Source organism: Suncus etruscus, chromosome 12 (genome assembly GCF_024139225.1).
Source record: "Suncus etruscus isolate mSunEtr1 chromosome 12, mSunEtr1.pri.cur, whole genome shotgun sequence".
Classification (NCBI taxonomy): domain Eukaryota; kingdom Metazoa; phylum Chordata; class Mammalia; order Eulipotyphla; family Soricidae; genus Suncus; species Suncus etruscus.
Window position 1 is genome coordinate 8,393,841 of NC_064859.1, and position 18,708 is coordinate 8,412,548.

The 18,708-nt window shown below is 49.3% G+C and overlaps 1 protein-coding gene across 3 annotated transcripts in view; it reads left to right on the forward strand.

Moving 5' to 3' along the window:
• The window catches only part of FAM120B (family with sequence similarity 120B), a 60,750-nt gene extending 43,081 nt beyond the window's left edge, over positions 1–17,669 (forward strand). For 2 of the 3 annotated variants that reach the window (XM_049785168.1, XM_049785169.1), the window contains exons 6-11: positions 4,298–4,390; positions 10,758–10,964; positions 12,722–12,830; positions 13,511–13,603; positions 15,366–15,414; positions 17,482–17,669. In XM_049785168.1, the coding sequence (XP_049641125.1) occupies positions 4,298–4,390; positions 10,758–10,964; positions 12,722–12,830; positions 13,511–13,603; positions 15,366–15,406 (543 nt within the window). In that variant the 3' untranslated portion in view covers positions 15,407–15,414; positions 17,482–17,669. The remainder of the gene's footprint in view (positions 1–4,297; positions 4,391–10,757; positions 10,965–12,721; positions 12,831–13,510; positions 13,604–15,365; positions 15,415–17,481) is intronic. The other variant, XM_049785170.1, reaches the window with a different exon arrangement.
• The last annotated feature ends 1,039 nt before the right edge of the window (positions 17,670–18,708 follow it).

Below are 18,708 nucleotides of genomic sequence, written 5' to 3' on the forward strand. Positions count from 1 at the left end.
CCCGAGAACTCCTGGGACAGGCCTTGAGCCATTTTTCCACAGCTGAGGGTTAGGCTCTGCCTATTCCTCACCTAGCTCTGCAGTTCGTAGATTTCTATCAACTTGCAGCAAGCTAGACCCCGTGGGGACTGTCCTCTTACGTCCTAAGTAAGAACGAATGGACATGTCAGCCGGAGATGGACTTGGGGACTTGGTGTTGGTTTCAAGTGCATGTGAACATGCATTTGCTCTTCTCTGTACCCCAGATTAGGGATAAGAGAGTTTAAGAAGTTCAGGCTTACATCATAGAAAGGTACATTATTTTTATAATTCCACAGTATATCAAATACTTTATAATAATGTAGAATTCTTTTTTTTTCCTTTTGGTTTTTGGGTCATACCCGGCTATGCTCAGAAATCGCTCAGAAATCACTGCCAGGCACGTGGGACCATCTGGGATGGGGTGCCAGGATTTGAACCACCATTGGTCCTGGGTAAAGGCAAACGCTGTACCGCTATGCTATCTCTCTGGCCCAATATAATTATGTAGAATTCTAAAGCAGCATGACTAAGAAGTCAGTACCCTCAGTATTGTCTGCGCTTTCTATGGCAGAGCAAAACTGACTGAAAAGCAAGACATAAAATGCTATAGTTGACATTTTAGAATCAGCCTTTATTAAAATTGTTAACAGCAAAAAGTGTAATTGCATGCCAATAAATCTTTTTTTGTTTTGTTTTGTTTTGGGTCACACCCGACAGTGCTCAAGGGTGGCTCCTGGCTCCATGCTCAAAAATTGCTCCTGGCAGACTGGAGAACCATATGGGATACTGGGATTCAAACCACCGTCCTGCATGCAAGGCAAATGCTTTACTTCCATGCTATCTCTCCATCCCATCATGCCAATAAATCTTAATCTCATTAGAAAATGATGGGTTTTCTTCAGCTGCTCTAGATTATCAGTTTTCCTTGGCCATTCTGTTGCCCATGTGTAGGTGTTTTCATTTCCCCCTGAACTGATTAGCTGTCACTTATATAAAAACAAGTCATGGGCCCGGAGAGATAGCACAGTGGCATTTGCCTTGCAAGCTGCCGATCCAGGACCAAAGGTGGTTGGTTCGAATCCCGGTGTCCCATATGGTCCCCCGTGCCTGCCAGGAGCTATTTCTGAGCAGACAGCCAGGAGTAACCCCTGAGCACCACCGGGTATGGCCCAAAAACAAAAAAAAAAAAAGTCACATGGGGCTGGAGCCATAGCGCAGCAGTAAGGCGTTTGCCTTGCACTCGGCTGACCCAGAACGGACCTCCGATCGATCCCCGTCATCCCATATGGTCCCTCAAGCCAGGAGCGATTTCTGAGTACATAGCCAGGAGTAACCCTTGAGCGTCACCAGGTGTGGCCCAAAAAACAAAATAAATAAATAAAAATGAAAACAAGTCACAGGATTCTACCATCTTTGAGACTCACCTCCACACTTCAGATTCTCCACTTGCTCCATTCTCTATGCGGTGTTCTCTTCCCATATGATACCCCTGAAGCCTTTTCCTAATCAGAAGCAGGTTCCCTTTCTTCTCCCCCCACCCCCCTTCCACTGGGTCCCTGCAGCCTCCGACCTAACTCTGCTCTCTCTGGAACCCATCCTCACGGGTCCTCTCTTTGCCCTGTTCTCCAGCGCCATGCACCTATCCCACAGAACAGCTTCCAAAGGCTGTGGTGGTGGTGGTGGTGGTGGTGAGGGTGGTGAGAAACCATGGAGCCTTAAGTCACAATCAGGGCTTGAGGCAGGGCCAAAGACACATGGAAAGTAGCCCCGTGACCTTACCAAACCTCAAAAGCATAGGACAGAGACAGGTCACTGGCAGAGGACCAGCAGGGTAGGAAAAACAAAAAGAGCAACACATAGTTTAATCCTTCAAGGAGCTCTCATGGGTGAGCCACAAAGGGTCACCCTCAGCACAGCAGAAACAGTGAGGAACAGAATAGAAATCCACCAAGATCAGTGAATGAAGATATTGGTATTGGTTGCTCTATCAGAATCCCGGCATCTCATATGGTTCCTCGAGCCTGCCAAGAGCGATTTCTGAGCGTAGAGTCAGGAGTAACCCCTGAGCACTGCCGGGTGTGACCCAAAAACAAAACAAAACAAAAAAAGAGTTTCTCTAAAGACAAGACAAACTTCACAAGCATGAATGACTGTCAAAAAATGGCAATAAATTTCTTCATTTCAATCATCTCATACTCACCAGTGGCCTAAACTCAGCAATCAGGAGACACAAGACACAAACTGGTAGGGTGGGCCAGAAGACTGAACCTGGCTCTCTGCTGCCTAAAAGAGTTGGTCGTTCAGCACAAGCTCAAAGCCAGAGGCAGGGAAAGAATCTTTTTTTTTTTTTTTTTTTGGTTTTTCAGGCCACACCCATTTGATGCTCAGGGGTTACTCCTGGCTAAGCTCTCAGAAATTGCCCCTGGCTTGGGGGGACCATATGGGACACAGGGGGATCGAACTGCAGTCCTTCCTTGGCTAGTGCTTGTAAGGCAGACACTTTACCTCTAGCACTACCTTGCCGGCCCCCATGGGAAAGAATCTTAAAGACAAATGGCTCTCGACAAAGGCCAGCGAGGCCAGACTTCCAATTTGGGACAGCTCTTAGAGACAGGCATGGTCATTTCTTTCTGATCAAGGGACTGGTGCTTCTACAAGAACTCACACTCCTAGGCATAATGCAGTAACACGAGGAAGCTCAAACAACTAACAAGCACAGTGGAAGCTAGTGACAGCAACAAAGCAGTCTTAGGGTACTACTCAAACTACGTCTGCCAGGCACATCGTACAGGCAAAAGCCGGACCAGCAAGCATGCCTTAAAGGAAGAGATGCACCAGCCCTTCACCCCCAAAAGTGAGCACATGCTCTTCCCTAGGGCATGAGACAGTCCCCAGTTAGACCACATACTGGGTCACAAACTATCTCCATAGAACCAAGAAGAAAGAACTATTGACTATGAGCTTGGGATGACCAAAGACGCTTGTATGTTTAAGGGCCCAAAGACATAGTACAGCAGGGAAGTTGCTAGTCTTGTGCGTAACCAATCCAGGTTTTATCTCTGGCATCCTCTCTGCTCCCCTGAGCCTGCCAGGAGTGTTCTCTGAACACTGATAGGTATGGTCCAAAAGCCAAAAATAAAATAATTTGGAAGTTAATTGCAATTAGAAATAGGCAGAAGCAGGGGGGATCACACACTTGGAAATTAAAGAAAATAAGGGTTTTTCTGAGTAAAAAAAAAATGATGGTTTAAACTATTTTTTAAAAAGGAGCAAATGGGGATAAAAAGAGTGGTAGCACAGCGGCTAAGGCATTTGCCTTGCATGCGGCTGACCTGGGACAGACCCAGGTTTGGTTCCTGGCATCCCATGTGGTTACCCCAAGCCTGCCAGGAGGGATTTCTAAGTGCAGAGCCAGGAGTAACCCCTGAGACCTGTTAGGTGTGCCCTTCCCCCCCAAAAAAAGAGCAAATGACCAAAGGCTACAGAAGTAGAGTATGAAGCTAGCTTCCCGGAATGATCCAGGAGGGAGAAGGAGAGACAGTAGGAGCCTTGTTGGAGGTGGGGTGGGCCTCCCATGGTGGGTCTGGTGTAGGGAACAAAGTCAGAAACAAAGGCCCAGCTACTTTGAATAAAGGCAAGTAGGGTAGTTGCTTTTGGTGCAGTGCCTGAGATGGAGGCAGGAGGGAATGTTTTGCTGATTTATGGCAGGGTTGTTTTCACTGCACAGAACAGGCACAGAAGTTCATCATAAAAGAATCAAGACTTGAAATTGTTACTGGGTTGTTTTAACCATTTTTTTCCTTTTGTTTCTGCGCTCCAAAAAGCAGTGCTTATGTTCTTTTGATGGAAGTGAACAGCCAACAGAGAGGCTGTGCATTTTCCCTAAGAGCAATGTATGAATGTAGCTCACTGCTCTGACTCCTGCAGGAGTGGCTGGGCTGTGCCCACAGGTGCTACCTGAATCTCTCTGGTGCACATGTCCTTGCCTTGCTTCTGTGAATGTTTCAGGCCCTGCGACTCTCCCTGTCTGTCTCTCCTTATTCTTCTCATGCTTCCTTAACTCCACAGAGGATCAGAGGGTCCAGTATTAATATCTTGGACTTGGTGTTAGTTTTCTAGAATGTTCTGCCTCCTGGAGTAAATTGCTAGGAGTCTGGGTTCCCTGCTAACTAGGCACTGGCAACAGCTTCGACTGGGCAGTGGGGGTGTTTAAGACTGACCTAGTTGCGAAGACACACACAGTCTCCAGGGCTGATGCTGCCCTTTCCTTCTGCAGGTGGACACCCTGTGCATGGAGGATCTGCACGCCTTCATCGCCCAGGCCCTGTGTCTCCAAGGAAAGCCCACCGTGCAGCTTATGGACCTCCAGGTACCACTGCAGGGCCATTTGCCCTGGCCACAGCCAGCGTTGCATTGATTTTAAGTTCTGGTTGCTACTTCACACAACAGACCCCAAAGGCCTGTTCGGCCAAAGCTGTTTCGTTATGCATGTCTGAGTGAGGACCTGGTCCCTGAGGTAGTAAGAGTGGTGGCCTGCATCCTCCACTCAGAGCAGCCAGTCCTAGACTGACCACTGTACCTCACGGGCTGAGTATCCTGTTCTGGAACCTTGTCGCTGGCTGCCCGGTGAGGGCTCTGTCCTGGACTTCTGGAAACCATTTGGCAGAAAATGTCTGCTCTGTCTACTGTGTCCCTGGACTGTCTCCCACGTGTGGCACTGCTGCTGGGGTGACCACCAGCATCTCCTCTGTCCCTGCTCAGATTACCCACGAGGGATCCTGCAGAGCCTTGACCATGAACAGAGAGAGAGAGAGAGACAGACAGACAGAGACAGAGAGAGAGGAGAGAGACAGAGAGAGAAGAGAGAAAGAGAGAACATCAGGACATCTGCCGTACCCACTGTGTGTGGGGTGTGTGTGAGTGTGTCTGTGCTCATGCTTACAGGCCTGCCTCTGTGCATGTCCCCTCAGGAGCTCAGCTTCATATCATGTACTCCTGTTCTCATTGTCTCAGTGCAGCTACACAGCCAGAGCCATCATATTGTGTGTAGGCTGCATAGCTCCCCTCAGGATTGTTCTTGCATACTTAGTGTCTCCAGGAAAGAAGCAAAGTCTCGCTCTGTATTCTCAAACTTTGTCAGAAGCTGTAATTAATGGATGATTGAATGTTGTTGAGGCAAACAGCGCATTCAGACCCTGAACTCATGGAATTTCTCCAGAGTGCAACACAATTTTATTTATGGTTTTTGAATGTGCACCTAGCAGTGCTCAGGAATCACCTCAAATAGCTAAGGAGACGATTTGCAGTACTGGAGATTTAACCTGGGTCAGCTGCATTTAGGGTAGTACTGTCACTCCAGTCTCTGCACCACAATTTTGTTTGTTTGGGGGCCACACCCCGCAACACTCAGGGTTTACTCCTGGCTCTGTGCTGAGAAATCGAAGCTGGCAGGCACTGGGGACCATATGGGAATTGAACCAGGTCCTGGGTTGGCTGCATGCAAGGCAAATGCCCTACCTCTTGCTATCGCTCCAGCCCCCCTGCACCACAATTTTAAATATGCTTCCATGCTCTCTGAGGAAGAAGCAAAGAAACACTTTGCTCCCTTGTCCTGTTTTCTCGCTGGGTCTGGAGCCACCTTCCCAGCTGTCCAAATACCAGCCCCTGGCTGAGGTTCTCAGCAGCTAGGAAGTGGGTCCCCCCATTCTCCCCAGCTGCGTGAGAGCAGGTGGGGGACATGCAACTGCCAGTGGGTCCTCAGCACTCCTCTCTTGAGGGCCTGTTTCTCTTTCATTCAGGAGGAAGGAAAAGAAGTCTGATAAAAACAACATTTAGAGTAAAACCATGTTCTGGTGCAAGCCTCTGACTTCTCTCTGTGTGCAGCCTCTATGCTCTGAGACTAGAGCCTGATGGACCCCTTCCCACTCTGACTGACGAACATGGTGGGTTCCTTCCCACTGTGACTAACTGGCCTTCCTGTGTATTCCGTACATGAGATCCACCATCATGGAGAATGATATTCTCGGGTGAGACTTCCCAGCGAGCTTCCCGTTTAAGCCCCTGTCATTTTTTTGAATGGAAACAGTTGTTTTACTCTACAATTCTAGTAAGTCTTATAAACTCCTGTACAGGTGGTGTGGTTTGCTTTAAAATGCTCTGGGAAGGCCACCTACTCCCAATGGATCTATTCAACCTCCCTACAAACTGCCTGGAGCTCCCCACACTGCGGGACATGTGGCAAATGAATCTCTCCTTTCCCTTTGCCTCTGACTATTCTTCTGGGTATGCTTAAGAAACAAAACAATGACTATGCTTTTGGGTAAACCCATTTCCTTCACTGGAAGAGCCCTGACCTCTGAGCATGGCCCTTTCCTCTTCAGGGGCAGCTGCACACAGGCCACTCACCCAGTGTCAGTCTCAAGGAAGACAGTGGCAAGAAGTCAGCAGGTACAGTCCCACTACCTTTTCACACCACCACACTGAGTCTGTCACTTGACTGTGTCACCTCTACCCATTGAAAACACTTGGCCCTAGAGAGACTCTTTAAGTTCTGAGCCCTCAATACTGTCTGTCCCACCATCATTGTCTGTCCTGTCATCACTGTCCTCTCCCCCTCACTGTCTTTCCGTCATCACTGTCTGTCCCCCCATCATTGTCTGTCCTACCATCACTGTCTCTCCATGCCACTTTCTTCACTGGTGGATGCATTGCTGGGCAGATGGGACCTAGGAACGTGGTCTGTGAAGCTGGAAGTGTTGATTTTAGCTCAAAAATTTGCGAATCAAATCTCATTTCTAGAGTGTGAAGCTCCTCTTAGAAACAGGAAACTCTGGGATTCATATATGAGCTGAGTTTTCTTTCAGAGTGAAAAGTATTGAGAGAAGGTATAAGACCCCAAGATACAGGAGGTCTAAGGTGCTCCATTGTCCGTGATAAGGCTTTCGTTCTTTTTCCTGTATGCAACACACTCTCAAAGACTGTAGAGCCCATTTTCCCCACACAGGACAAAAGGCTACTGGGAAGTGAAACTTGACCCCTACCCTTTGTGGGCTCAGGAACTCCTTAAGGATTATTCTGTGAAACTGCACGGTTAGGAAAAGTTCCTGATGAGAACACTGCCATGTGCTATAGGGCTCTGGAACCTCCCCAGGACTTTGGACCAAAGATATGCAGGGTTTATTTTTTGCTTTCTGTTTATTATTAAACCGTAATACTTTCAGGACTTCTCCCCATGGTTAAATTTCCACCTAGTTCTAGGACAGTGGTTTGGTGTAGCAATTTCTTAACCTAAATTTGGGTTGAGTGAGGGGTTTCAGTTGCTCAAAATATTTGTTTGTTTCTTATGCTTGAGTTCATAGCTATAATTTATTCCCAGTAAATGACTGTCTTGGCCATGAACACCAAGCAATTGAACAGTTTACTGTTAAATACCTAAAGGGAGGCCTAGGGGACATCATGAACAGGTTTTTCTTGTTTTGTACCCCCCACTTCTGTGCTGCCCCTTGAGCAGAAGCCCTTGGATCACTTACTCCTTGGAGCCTGGTGCTTCCATGATGCTTCCACTAATCAGCACTTTCTTGGACCGGACCGGGACAAGCAAAGGCCACCATTTGAGCCAAGTGGAATTATCCCAAACTCACTGGTGATTCTGGACAGGGACCCCTGGGCAGCTCTGCCATCCTAACTGGGATTCCTGGGCATCCCCTCATCCTTTTCTGTCCTGGAAACAACCCCCACCCAGCTTCAACCTTGGCCCCGCTTGTCTGGAAGTCTTTATTCAGAAGCCGGCTTAGCTTAGATGAGTCACTTTTTCATCAGGTTTGTCACAATCTCAGTTTTCTTCACTGTGATGAACATGTCTTTAGCTAACAGCCTGGCTGCTGCTTCCTAAGTTGCCTTTTTTCCCAAAAAACCTTAATTATAATAAGGAAAATTAAATAAAAATATTATTGAGAAATATTTTGAACATACTCTGATTAATAAGACTGGGCTGGGCTTTAGCAATATCATAACTAATGTTCCCAAGAGCCACATTTGTGAAGATAAGGGGCTGATTGGCAGCCAAAGGAACAGCACTTATTTCTCAAATAACCTTTACAAGGTCAACATGCTGCTGGCTTTATTGACTCCAAATCCAACTCGCTTTTCAAAAGTTTTTATCGTCACTGAAACTTCCAAAGTCATTCATAGTTAAGTTTCTACATGATGTTTCAGCACCAGGCCCACCACTAGTGTCTCCAGGTCCCTCCCAACCCAACAGTGATCTTTGGTTAAAACACAAGTAGTTTCTCTTTGGGAGTGGACTGGTGCTGACGTTTGGGCATAGCAGGCAATAGGGAGAACACAGGGACTCCTGGGATTTGGGTTGACATAAGACTGGTGACCTCAGGCTGTTCGTGTGCATTGGAGTGAGGCACATCAAGTGGGTGAGTGAAGTGGCGTTGTGCCTGTAAATGTGCTTCAGAGTAGGCAGTTAAAGAGATGCTTGGAAGCACCATCCAGATCAGAGAATTGTTCCCCAACACTTAGTAAGCACATCATCTGTGTTGGTGCAAACTGCACATTTGTTCTCACCCTGAGCAGTCACGGAGGGGTCATTAGTTTGGGGGTGGGTGGCAACCCCATCCAGGGCCTTCAGCAAAGCTTAGGGAGAGGGACATTGGTACTGGCCTGACATATGACCCCTCGCCTAGGAAACCATCGGCCGATTCAGTGATCTTAAGTTTGTGTTTTCATGGCTTGCTTGGTGGTCCTGGACAGATGTTCTGAGCTGCCAGTTGGAGAGGTGCAGGTTAATGCAAGTAACGGGAGGAGAGGTGTGAGCTTCACACCTGCAGCAGACGGGAGGTCCCTGGGGAGAAGGGTGGGACATTGGCTTTCATCTTCGGGCCACCTCAGGCTGACAGCTGCCTGACCGCTTCCCTTCCTGGAGAATGAGTGTTTGCAAAGCCCTTAACCTCAGCTAATTAACAGCTGGGTGATTGCCTCAATGATGGTCCATTCCCTCTCCCAAGTGGCCTCACCTAGCAACTAGGGAGAGTGGGTTATTTCAGTGTTCCAGACCAGCTCTGCATGGCGTCACTCCTGCTGAAAATCTGATAGTTGAGCAGGACATGGTTTCGGGCAGGTGGTAGGGATGCTCGCTGCTGGGTCCTACCATGTGTGTGAGCACTGCGGGTTAAGGGCGGCTTCAGGGGTGCCTCTGTGGCAGTTATCTGAACCAAACACTGACACCAAGGTAGATTTGACAAAAATCAAAAGTATTTCCCCTGTAGTAAAAGTTTAATTTATAATATCAGATAATTAATACTTCTTTACAATATTGTTTGTTTTGGGTCACACCTGGTGAGGGATCTTGTGTGGTGCTGGGGAGGGAACCCAGGTCATCTGCATGCAGATAGCCTACCCACTGGACTATTGTTCTGGCCCCATCATTTGCCTTTGATGGAGGGGGCACACTCAGTGATGCTGAGGGGTTACTTATGGCTCTGAGCTTAGAAATCACTCCTACAGGGCCGGAGTGGTGGTGCAGGGCATAAGGCGCCTTGCACACCCTACCCTAGGACAGACCTCGATTCTATCCTCCGGCATCCTATATGGTCCCCCCAGCCAGGAGCAATTTCTGAGTTCTGAGCACATAGCCCTGAGCGTCACCAGGTGTGACCGAAAAACAAAAAACAAAAAAATCACTCCTAGCAGGCTGGTAGGGGCATATAAAATGCCGGGTTGAACCCAGGTCAAGCCAAATGCAAGGCACACCCTACCCACTGTGACATTGACCTAGCCTTTTTTTTTTTTTTGTGGTTTTTGGGTCACTCCCGGCAGTGCTCAGGGGTTATTCCTGGCTCCAGGCTCAGAAATTGCTCCTGGTAGGCACGGGGGGGCCATATGGGACTCGGGATTTGAACCGATGACTTCCTGCATGAAAGGCAAACACCTTACCTCCATGCTATATCTCCGGCCCCTGACCTAGCCTTTTATTTGCCATAATTTTTATAATGAATCCTTAGAATGACTGAGTACAATCTTTTTGAGTTTGATTTGGGGGCCACACCCAGCAATGCTCAGGGGTTACTCCTGGCTCTGTGTTTAGGCATTACTCTGAGCATTGCTTAGGGGACCATCTGGGATGCTAGAGATTGAACCCTAGTCAGCCCCATGCAAAGCAAACTCCCTACCTGCTGTACTGTTCCTCCGTCCCCGGAATACAATATTTTTTACCATGGTAAACTCGTTAGTATCTTGCAGTGAGATTCTCTTGGCTCTGCTTTTCTTTTTCCTTCCTTTTTGGTGGTTCCTCAGTACCCTGATACTTCACCAGCCTAGACAGCTCTGAGTGTGGTCTGTTCAGAGACTGGGCCTTGCAGTGACCTGCTCAGAACCTATTCCAGGTACTCAGGAGCAGCAGCCAGGACCACCCCAGTGCTGTGTGGGGATCATCAGAGCTGGACTTGGCTGGGCTTGGTGGGCATGAAGCTGGAGGTCAAACTAGTTCCCTTGCATCTGCAAAGCACAGGCTCCTGGTTCCCAGGACATTACAGCCCAGCCCGAGGCTTGTTGGGGAGAACCCCTAAAGGGTGTGATGGTATAGCATTTTCGGGTGGGCTCGGGACTGAAATAGGCAGGTTGAGCGCACGGTGATACTGGAGGGAGCTAGGTGTGTCGGTCATGCACAGCGTGGTCCCTGTGCCACTGCTGATGTGCCCGCAGCAGTGTTCTGTGTTCTCTTTCTGCAGCTGGAATATGTTGACTCCAGAGCAGTGCAGCTCGGCTCGCTTTTTGTCCGCGGCCTCACCACCCTGGTGCTGGTCAACAGTGCATGTGGCTTTCCGTGGAACATGAGTGAATTCATGCCCTGGAATGTGTTTGATGGGAAGCTTTTTCATCAGAAGTACCTGCTATCCGAGAAAGGGCACAGTGTGGAGGCTCTTGTGGAACAGAACGTGAGTCCCCTCTCATTCATCCCAAACACAGATTCTAGGTCTGAATTCCATGATTCCCACATTCTGGAAATGCAGATAGGTTGGTTAGCCCTGCTGTCTGGATTCTTGTCACTGCCCTTAAACAAATGTGCGAAACCCCACCCCCAAAACACAGGGGTGCGCACTGCAGGGTTGGGCTCGCCCCATGACTGTGGTCACACTATTCACATCTGCGTTCCTGATAAGGGTCAACCCAGATTCTTCTGAAAGGCCATATCCCCTGGTAGTGAGTGTGTGGCCAGCATTGGCCCCCACCACAGTATCCTGAGGGCTTCAAGCCTCAGCACTTCCTCTGAGGGGCTGCCAACCTCTAGACCAGGCCACAGTTTCCATTCTAAGCTCTCACTTCTACTCTTCAGCACTTCCTCTGAGGGGCTGCCAACCTCCAGACCAGGGCACAGTTTCCATGCTAAGCTCTCACTTCTACTCTGCCTCTTGAGTAGTAGGAATAGTGGAGACTGGAGAGAGATCTGTGCACTGAGCAGCTGCTCTGCTCTGCAGGCAGGAGGCCCAGGTTGACCCCCAGCATCACAGAATGTGGCCTGAGAACCAGAATAGAAAGGACGGGCATTTACTCAGAGGTGTGTGGGAACACCGCACCAGTCGGTCCTTGGTGTTCCAGTGGGAATTGTGCTGGATGGTTAGAAATCTCTTTGAGGGCTGGCAGTTTCATTGGAATATTGGCTGTAGTTCTGGCTTTATAATATATAGTGGCTCCATGATTTCTTGCGAGTTTTCTTGAGTATGTCACACACTCGATCAAGTCCAGGTGTTGTAGAGACTTCAGAACTGAGATGCAGTCAAACAAGGTACAAACAGAAGCCCTGCTTAGGTTGGCTTGTCACTGCAGCACTGACCAGAGGTACCACCAAATCTGGAGACACCGTCTAAACCTATCAGGTCCCTCTTATTTTCTTTCAATGTCTAAAATCTTGTACAAAGTGCATGTGTGTTTGTACTCTCTGGTTTAAAGACCTAGCACAGACATGGTGGAAAGGCCATAAAAGGTAAGGAAAGTGGGATGGGATGGTCATTTCCCACTCTGCTACTGTCTTGTTGTTGTTTCTATTTACTGCCTTACAACTAAGCATAAAAATAACCGACTATGGGGCTGGAAAGATAGCACAGAAGTAGGGCACTCGCCTTGCATGCAGCCAACACAGGACAGACAGTGATTCGAATCCTAGTATCCCATATGGTCCCCTGAGCCTGCCAGGAGAGATTTCTGAGCGCAGAGCCAGGAGTAAACCCTGAGCGCTGCCAGTGTGACCCAAAAACTCCCCCCACCCACCCACCCAAAAAAGAAAAAAGAAAGAACCGATTATTGGGCTAAAGCAAAGGGCTTGTCTTACTCATAACCAGCATGGGTTTGATCCCCGGTACCCAGATAGTTTCCAGAGCTCCTACCAGGAGTGATCCCTGAGCACAGAGCCAGGAGTCAAAAGAAAGCAAGAACGGGCTAGATTCCCACATGGAGTGTTTGCAGAACTGTGCAGTTGTGATGGAAGAGCTGAAGAGCCTCTTGAGAGTGATTGTCCCACAGAGACAGGTTGTGTAGCTGTCTTGCCGCCTTTCGGAATTCCAGAGAATTCTGTGAAGTCAGCATTGAAGGGGACACTCTGAACACACTCATATGCATGGGATGTCCCCCACCATGCCCCAGATGGGGACAAGCTACAGGCCCCGGCTCCTGGCCTTACGTTCTTCTGTCTTTGCAGAGGACGCAGCTCACCAGGTTCCAAGCTCTCAAGTCAGCTGTGTGCAAAGCCTGCGTGAAGGAGAACAGACGCATCACCAGCAGGCAGGCCTGGCGCTCGCATCATACAGGTGTTGCAGGGTAGTTCCTGGGCTGATGGCTGAGTGGGCATGTGGAGAGAGGGAAGGAGCTCTTTGGAGCTGAGTTGAGGCAGTTACTCAGTGCTGCTTCACCACTAGACTCTTGTATCCGTCAACCCCGGGTGGGGATGGGGCAGAGCAGCCAGTTGTGGGGACTCTCGGAGCATATTCTGGCTTGCACACAGATTACACTGACACCTGCCCTCATGTGTAGCAGCTGCCGTCCTGGCCATAGCAGGCAATGTTGTGCTCATACATGTCCAGCCCCGTCTGGACTGGCTGGGCACCATTGTGGGTCTGGAGAGAGTGCCGGTCCTTGGTGTGCCAGGCAGCCCCAGCTCACTTCTCTGGAGATCTCTGGAGACCACCAGAGACATCAAGATACTTGTTGGATCTCCCATTTCAACACACATTTAACTTCCTTGTGTCTGGGGAGATTTTAAATTTGCTAAAGGGATCGGGAAATGACTTCCAGGGCACAGGAGGGACTGCCCAGATCAGAGCCCATGGGCATGGCTGCTGCTTCTAGGCGAGTAATGGGCCCTACTTCAGACCCTTCTGGGCACACTCCACGGTGGGCCTTGTCTCTGGACACAGGTCCAAACACCAGTCTATAACAGTGATCTGGAGTAGTGCAGGAAGTGGCTGATTCTGATCACTTGTTCTTTCAGGGAGGTGGGAGCCAGAGAGCTCCAGTTCTCACAGGACGAGTTCTGGGCATGGCCGGTCTGGCCACAGGCAGCACTGGAGAGACCAGGGATCAGGTAAGACCAGCTCCTGTGGCGTTTCTGGTTCCCAGCACCGTTGCTGAGAACTGCCTTCACTCTGTTTTGGAAATAGGATGTGTGTTTACAACCCAAATCAGCAGAAACGTGCTGTTAGATCAGTTTCATCCCCCAAACAAGTCAAAACCAATAATTTCCTTGCTTGATGCTATCTCTGCCAGTTCATTCATTTAATGCCTACTCTGAACTTTGTGCGAAGCCAGGCACTTTCAGAAAGGTCAGGCCACACGTGCACAATACACGCCTTGTTACATTTGACTGGGAATTGTGTTTTGGTGTTACCTGTGCTGTGGCTTATACATACATGGATGGGCCTTATGGTATAACTCAGGAAGGAACGAACCCGTTATCTGACTGGGGCTCCACCCTGTCTTCCCTTTCCTGCAGTCTTCAGTGCCATGATCATCCCATAGCGCTGAGCTCACCTTGGGCATGCAGGGCAGTACAGGGTGGCAGGGCTGAGCTGTCCCTGCCATAGCTACCTGCCTTAACTGTGCCAGTAGAGGTTTGGGGCTGATTCACACACATCCATGAAGCTGTTGAGTGGACCCACAGTTTTGGGGCCCAGAGAGCTGGACTCAAGTTTTATTTTGCTAATTTGAGGACAGTGATGTATGCCCTGTGTAGAAAGGAGCCAGTAAAAACTAAAATGCCAAGGCCTGATCAATAGCATAGTGGGAAGGGCATTTGTCTTGCATGTAGCCTGTCTGGTTTTGATCCCCTGTATCCATACGGTCCCCCTGAGCCTGCCAGGAGTGATTTCTGATTTCTGAGCACAGAACAACTAGAATGCCTGTGAGGAATGTTCACTTGCTACCCAGAAGCCAAGTCTGTGCCCAGAAGCTGCTAAGAGGCCTCTCCCAACTGGTAGGGTCTTCAAGCCAGTCCCACACAGGGCCTGTGTGAAATAGGACAGCGATGGGCAGTCAGGCCTGACCTCTGGCCCGCCAGGCGGCAGCATCAAAGCGGGGGTGGGAGTTAGAAATGACGTGTGAGATCCCACAGGCAGTAGCTACAATGTGCCTCTGTGGGAGCTGCTATAAAGCACCTCTGATCATCTGTGATAACAAGGATGAGGTCTCAGCTCCCCAGTCACAAGTAGGCAAGGTGTGAACCCAGGAGGGGCTTCTCACCTGCAGAGAGAGAAGCAGGTACCCCGCTTCTGACCTTTGGGGTCTCTCTTGGGACTCACTCACAGCATCGCAGCAGGAGGGCTAGCACTCTCCCTGCTCTACATCATCCCCTGCCCCCTAGCTACTACGCACAAAGACCTGAAGCCCTGTGTCATCACATGCCCATCCCCCACTCTCCTGGCAGCAACCACTGCCAACGGAGGGGGCTGAACACAGAGCCCATGTGTCCCATTTCACCATGGTGGCGGCCAGCACTGCCCAAAGGAGAATCTGCTCCAGATGCAGCTCATCATGGGGTCTTTTTTGTGGTTTTGTTTTGTTTTGTTTTGGGGTCACACCCGGCAGTGCTCTGGGGTTACTCCTGGCTCTGCGCTCAGAAATCACCACTGGCAGGCATGGGGGACCATATGGGATGCCGGAATTTGAACCACCGTCCTTCTCTATGCAAGGCCAACGCCCTACCTCCATGCTATCTCTCCGGCCCCTCATCCTGGTTGTTTATACACAGTTTAGAAACGTCAGGTTTCTATTTGGATCTCAAGAGAAACTCACTTTTTAGTTTTGATATTTTAGATTTTAAGCTGGTTTTTATCTCTTATTTGGTACAGGAAGCAGATCGTATGAGCCTGACCAGTGGAGAAGGTACTAATCATCTGGGTAAGTTTACCACTGACTCCTGTAAAATGCATCTGTTTTATAAAACGCTCAAGAAAAAACATCTGTCTTTATAACAGATCTTTCATGTCAAGTGCCAGATAACACATACATACAGATGTACACAAACAGTTTGTACACCCACTTGTTTGGGCTTGATTTTTTTTTATTTGAGGTTTTTTTGGGGGGGTTGGGCCACACCCAGCGGCACTTGGAATAATCCTGGTTCTGCACTCAGAAATCACTCCTGGCAGCCTCGGGGACCATCTGGGATGCCAGGAACCGAACCCAGTTCTGTTCCAGATTAGCACTTGCAAAGCAAACTCCTGCCACTGTGCTAACCCTCCAGCCCTCTTTTTTTTTTTTTTTTTTTTTTTTGGGGGGGGGCCCACATCCAGTGGTGCACAGGAGTAACTCCTGGCTCTGCTCTCAGAAATCGCTCCTGGCAGGCTCGGGGAACCATATAGGATGCCAGGAATCAAACTCAGGTCAGCTGCGTGCGAGGCAAATGCCCTACCACTGTGCTATCGCTCCAGCCCTACATATACAGTCTTATACACAAATAACCAACCAAATAATGAGGTAAAGGTTCCCACTCTGAAAACTAAAATGAAAGAAGTTGAAGAAGATACAAGTAAATGGAATGGTGTACTGTATTCATGGATTGAAAGAATTGATATTATCAAAATATACTACCCAGTGTTCTACAGATTTAGTACAACCCTTGTTTTAATTCTGATTGTAGTTTTCATATAAATATAAGGAATACTTCTAAACTTTGTATGAGATCCCTAAATACTATGACTAGCCAAAGCAATTTTGAGATATAAGAACAAATCTAGAGTTATAAGAGTAGTGCTGAGTAAAGACACTGCTAAACCCAGTTCCAGTTCCAACACCACCAAGGCTCAGTCTTGAGCCCACAAGAATAACCAAGAATAACCCCTGAGCACTACCAGCTGTGGCCCAGAAACCTGACTCTTCAATCCCTCAGAAAAAAAGCAGAAGGAAAAAATTTGGACATGTTACAAACTCTGAACTGAGCTGGGGGGGAGGGGGGAATGGACTATATGAATCAGGTGGGGGAGCAGACACTTGCTGGGCCAGTTGAGCCTGGGTTTCACTCCCACTTCTTGCTTCACTGCTGTCACTCCTGAGAATGCACATGGCCCACGCCCATCGTACCTCAGCAGAGGCTCTGGTGAGAGGAACCAGGATCCAAAGGCCACACAGTATTTCTATAGAAAAGCAGCAGTGGGGCCGGAGTGGTGGCGCAAGCAGTAAGGCCTTGCCCGTGCTAGCCTAGGACAGACCACAATTCGATCCCCCAACATCCCATTTGGTCCCCCAAGCCAGGAGCTATTTCTGAGCACATAGCCAGGTGTAACCCCGGAGCATCACCAGTTGTGGCCCAAAAACCAAAAAAAGAAGAAAAAAAAAAGCAGCAGTGCCTACAAGACTGCCTGCAGGGGAGTGGTAGAGTGTTTGCCTTGTACACTGCCAACCTGGGATGGACCCAGGTTCGATCCCTGGCATCCCATATGGTCCCCAAGCCTGCCAGGGACAATTTCTGAGTGCAGAGCCAGTAGTAATCCCTGAGCGCCACTGGGTGTGAGACACACACACACACACACACACACACACATGCGGAGAACACACACACATATGCAGAGAGCTTTTCTCAGGGCCTTCCTCAGCACAGGGACCCACCCCCCACAGAGAACCCCGTAAGCCAGCATTGGAGAGCAAGCTGGAATGATGAACTTCCAGCTCCAAGTAGCTCATCACAGCTACAGGGTGAACAGCAGGCAGGACCCCTCACCTTATCCTGGATGTAGCTGGGGGATTATTTTCCCAGTAGACATCACAGCCTTTTCCAGACCCACAAACCAACTGCTTCCCAAGCATGCAAGGACACAGCCCTTTCCCAGCTTGATTGCTTGGCTCAGAGCCAACCCCCTCGTCCTATCCACCGTGCTCAGGAAGGGCACACACACGAGGCACAGTCTCTTGTTGACTCAGGCGGATCCCGTAAAGTCAATCGTATTCTTCTCTTTGCTTGTGTTCTAGATGGTCCAACTGACTTGTGCCAAGGGGACAGCCAATCACAGTCACCCAGAATTGTTCTGAACTGTGGACATTGAGTGTAAAGTCAGTACATCTTGCCCTGTGGTAGAGATGATGTAAAGTGCACACTGCCTCACTTCTTACCCACGTGACTGACCAGGGTAACGGGTGTTTCGGCTTCATCTGCTGCACTTCACTCGAGAAGCTAAGGGAGACAGCTGGGCCAGCCACACTCAGCTTTGCCAGAATGCAAGGCTCTCCTTGAGTTGGTTTGTTGGTCAGTGTGTGGACACCAGTGAGGAACTGAGCAGAGAGAAAGGATTCAGAACCCTGTGATCAGCAGCACAGCTGGAGAGATCCCCGGTATCAGTGAGCTTCCCACAGCAGTTGACAGCTGTCTTACCGTACCATCCAGGTCCCACCCTCTCCATCTGGATCCCTTGGGGATGCCCCTTCACAGGCTGTTCATGGCTTTGCTACTGTGACTAGACTTAGCTCTCTGTGTTCATTCTGCCTGTGGATTATCTTTTAAGTTCTACAGTTTGTGAGAAGGCACCAGGGCCAGAGAGGCATCCCTGTGTTCTGGCCACACAGAACTGCCCTGGGCTCTTTCTTGTGTGCCTCCTCCTGTTTGAGCTCCATGTTGTCATCTTCCAGGTGGCAGTTTTGCTTCCATTCAGTTTCTCCTTGGAAGCCAAGTGCTCGCTCTGGAAAACAAGACAGGTCAGTTCCTAGGACTGTCATTCCAGTATGTGCAGACTTGCATCTTTTCCCACGCACTTTCATTTCAGGATGTCCTGTAAGGGAATTGTATTAGGACAGTCTCCCTTAGCTCTGGGTGGCCGTAGCCCATGAGCCTCTGTGCTCAGCTCTGCTTGACACTGGGTGGGCCTAAGGAGGGACCATGGGCAAAGCAGAGCCTCAAGCCAGGCTCATGAGAGCTTGGAGGAAGTAGGGGATGCTCTTCCTTGAACTCTCTGAAGCACCTCGGGTGGCCACAGCCAGTGATGAGACTTTGCCCTGAGCCTCCTGCCTAGGAGCATCCAGCTGTGTTCAAGGTCTACAGGGATGAATGTGTGGGTTGGGTGATGAAAAATTAACCCAAGATGCCAAACTTTGGAGACCTTCTCACTCTTCTCGATAAAATGTGTTTTTCCGGGGCCGGAGAGATAGCACAGCGGTAAGGCGGTGGCCTTACATGCGGAAGGTCGCTGGTTCAAATCCCGGCAT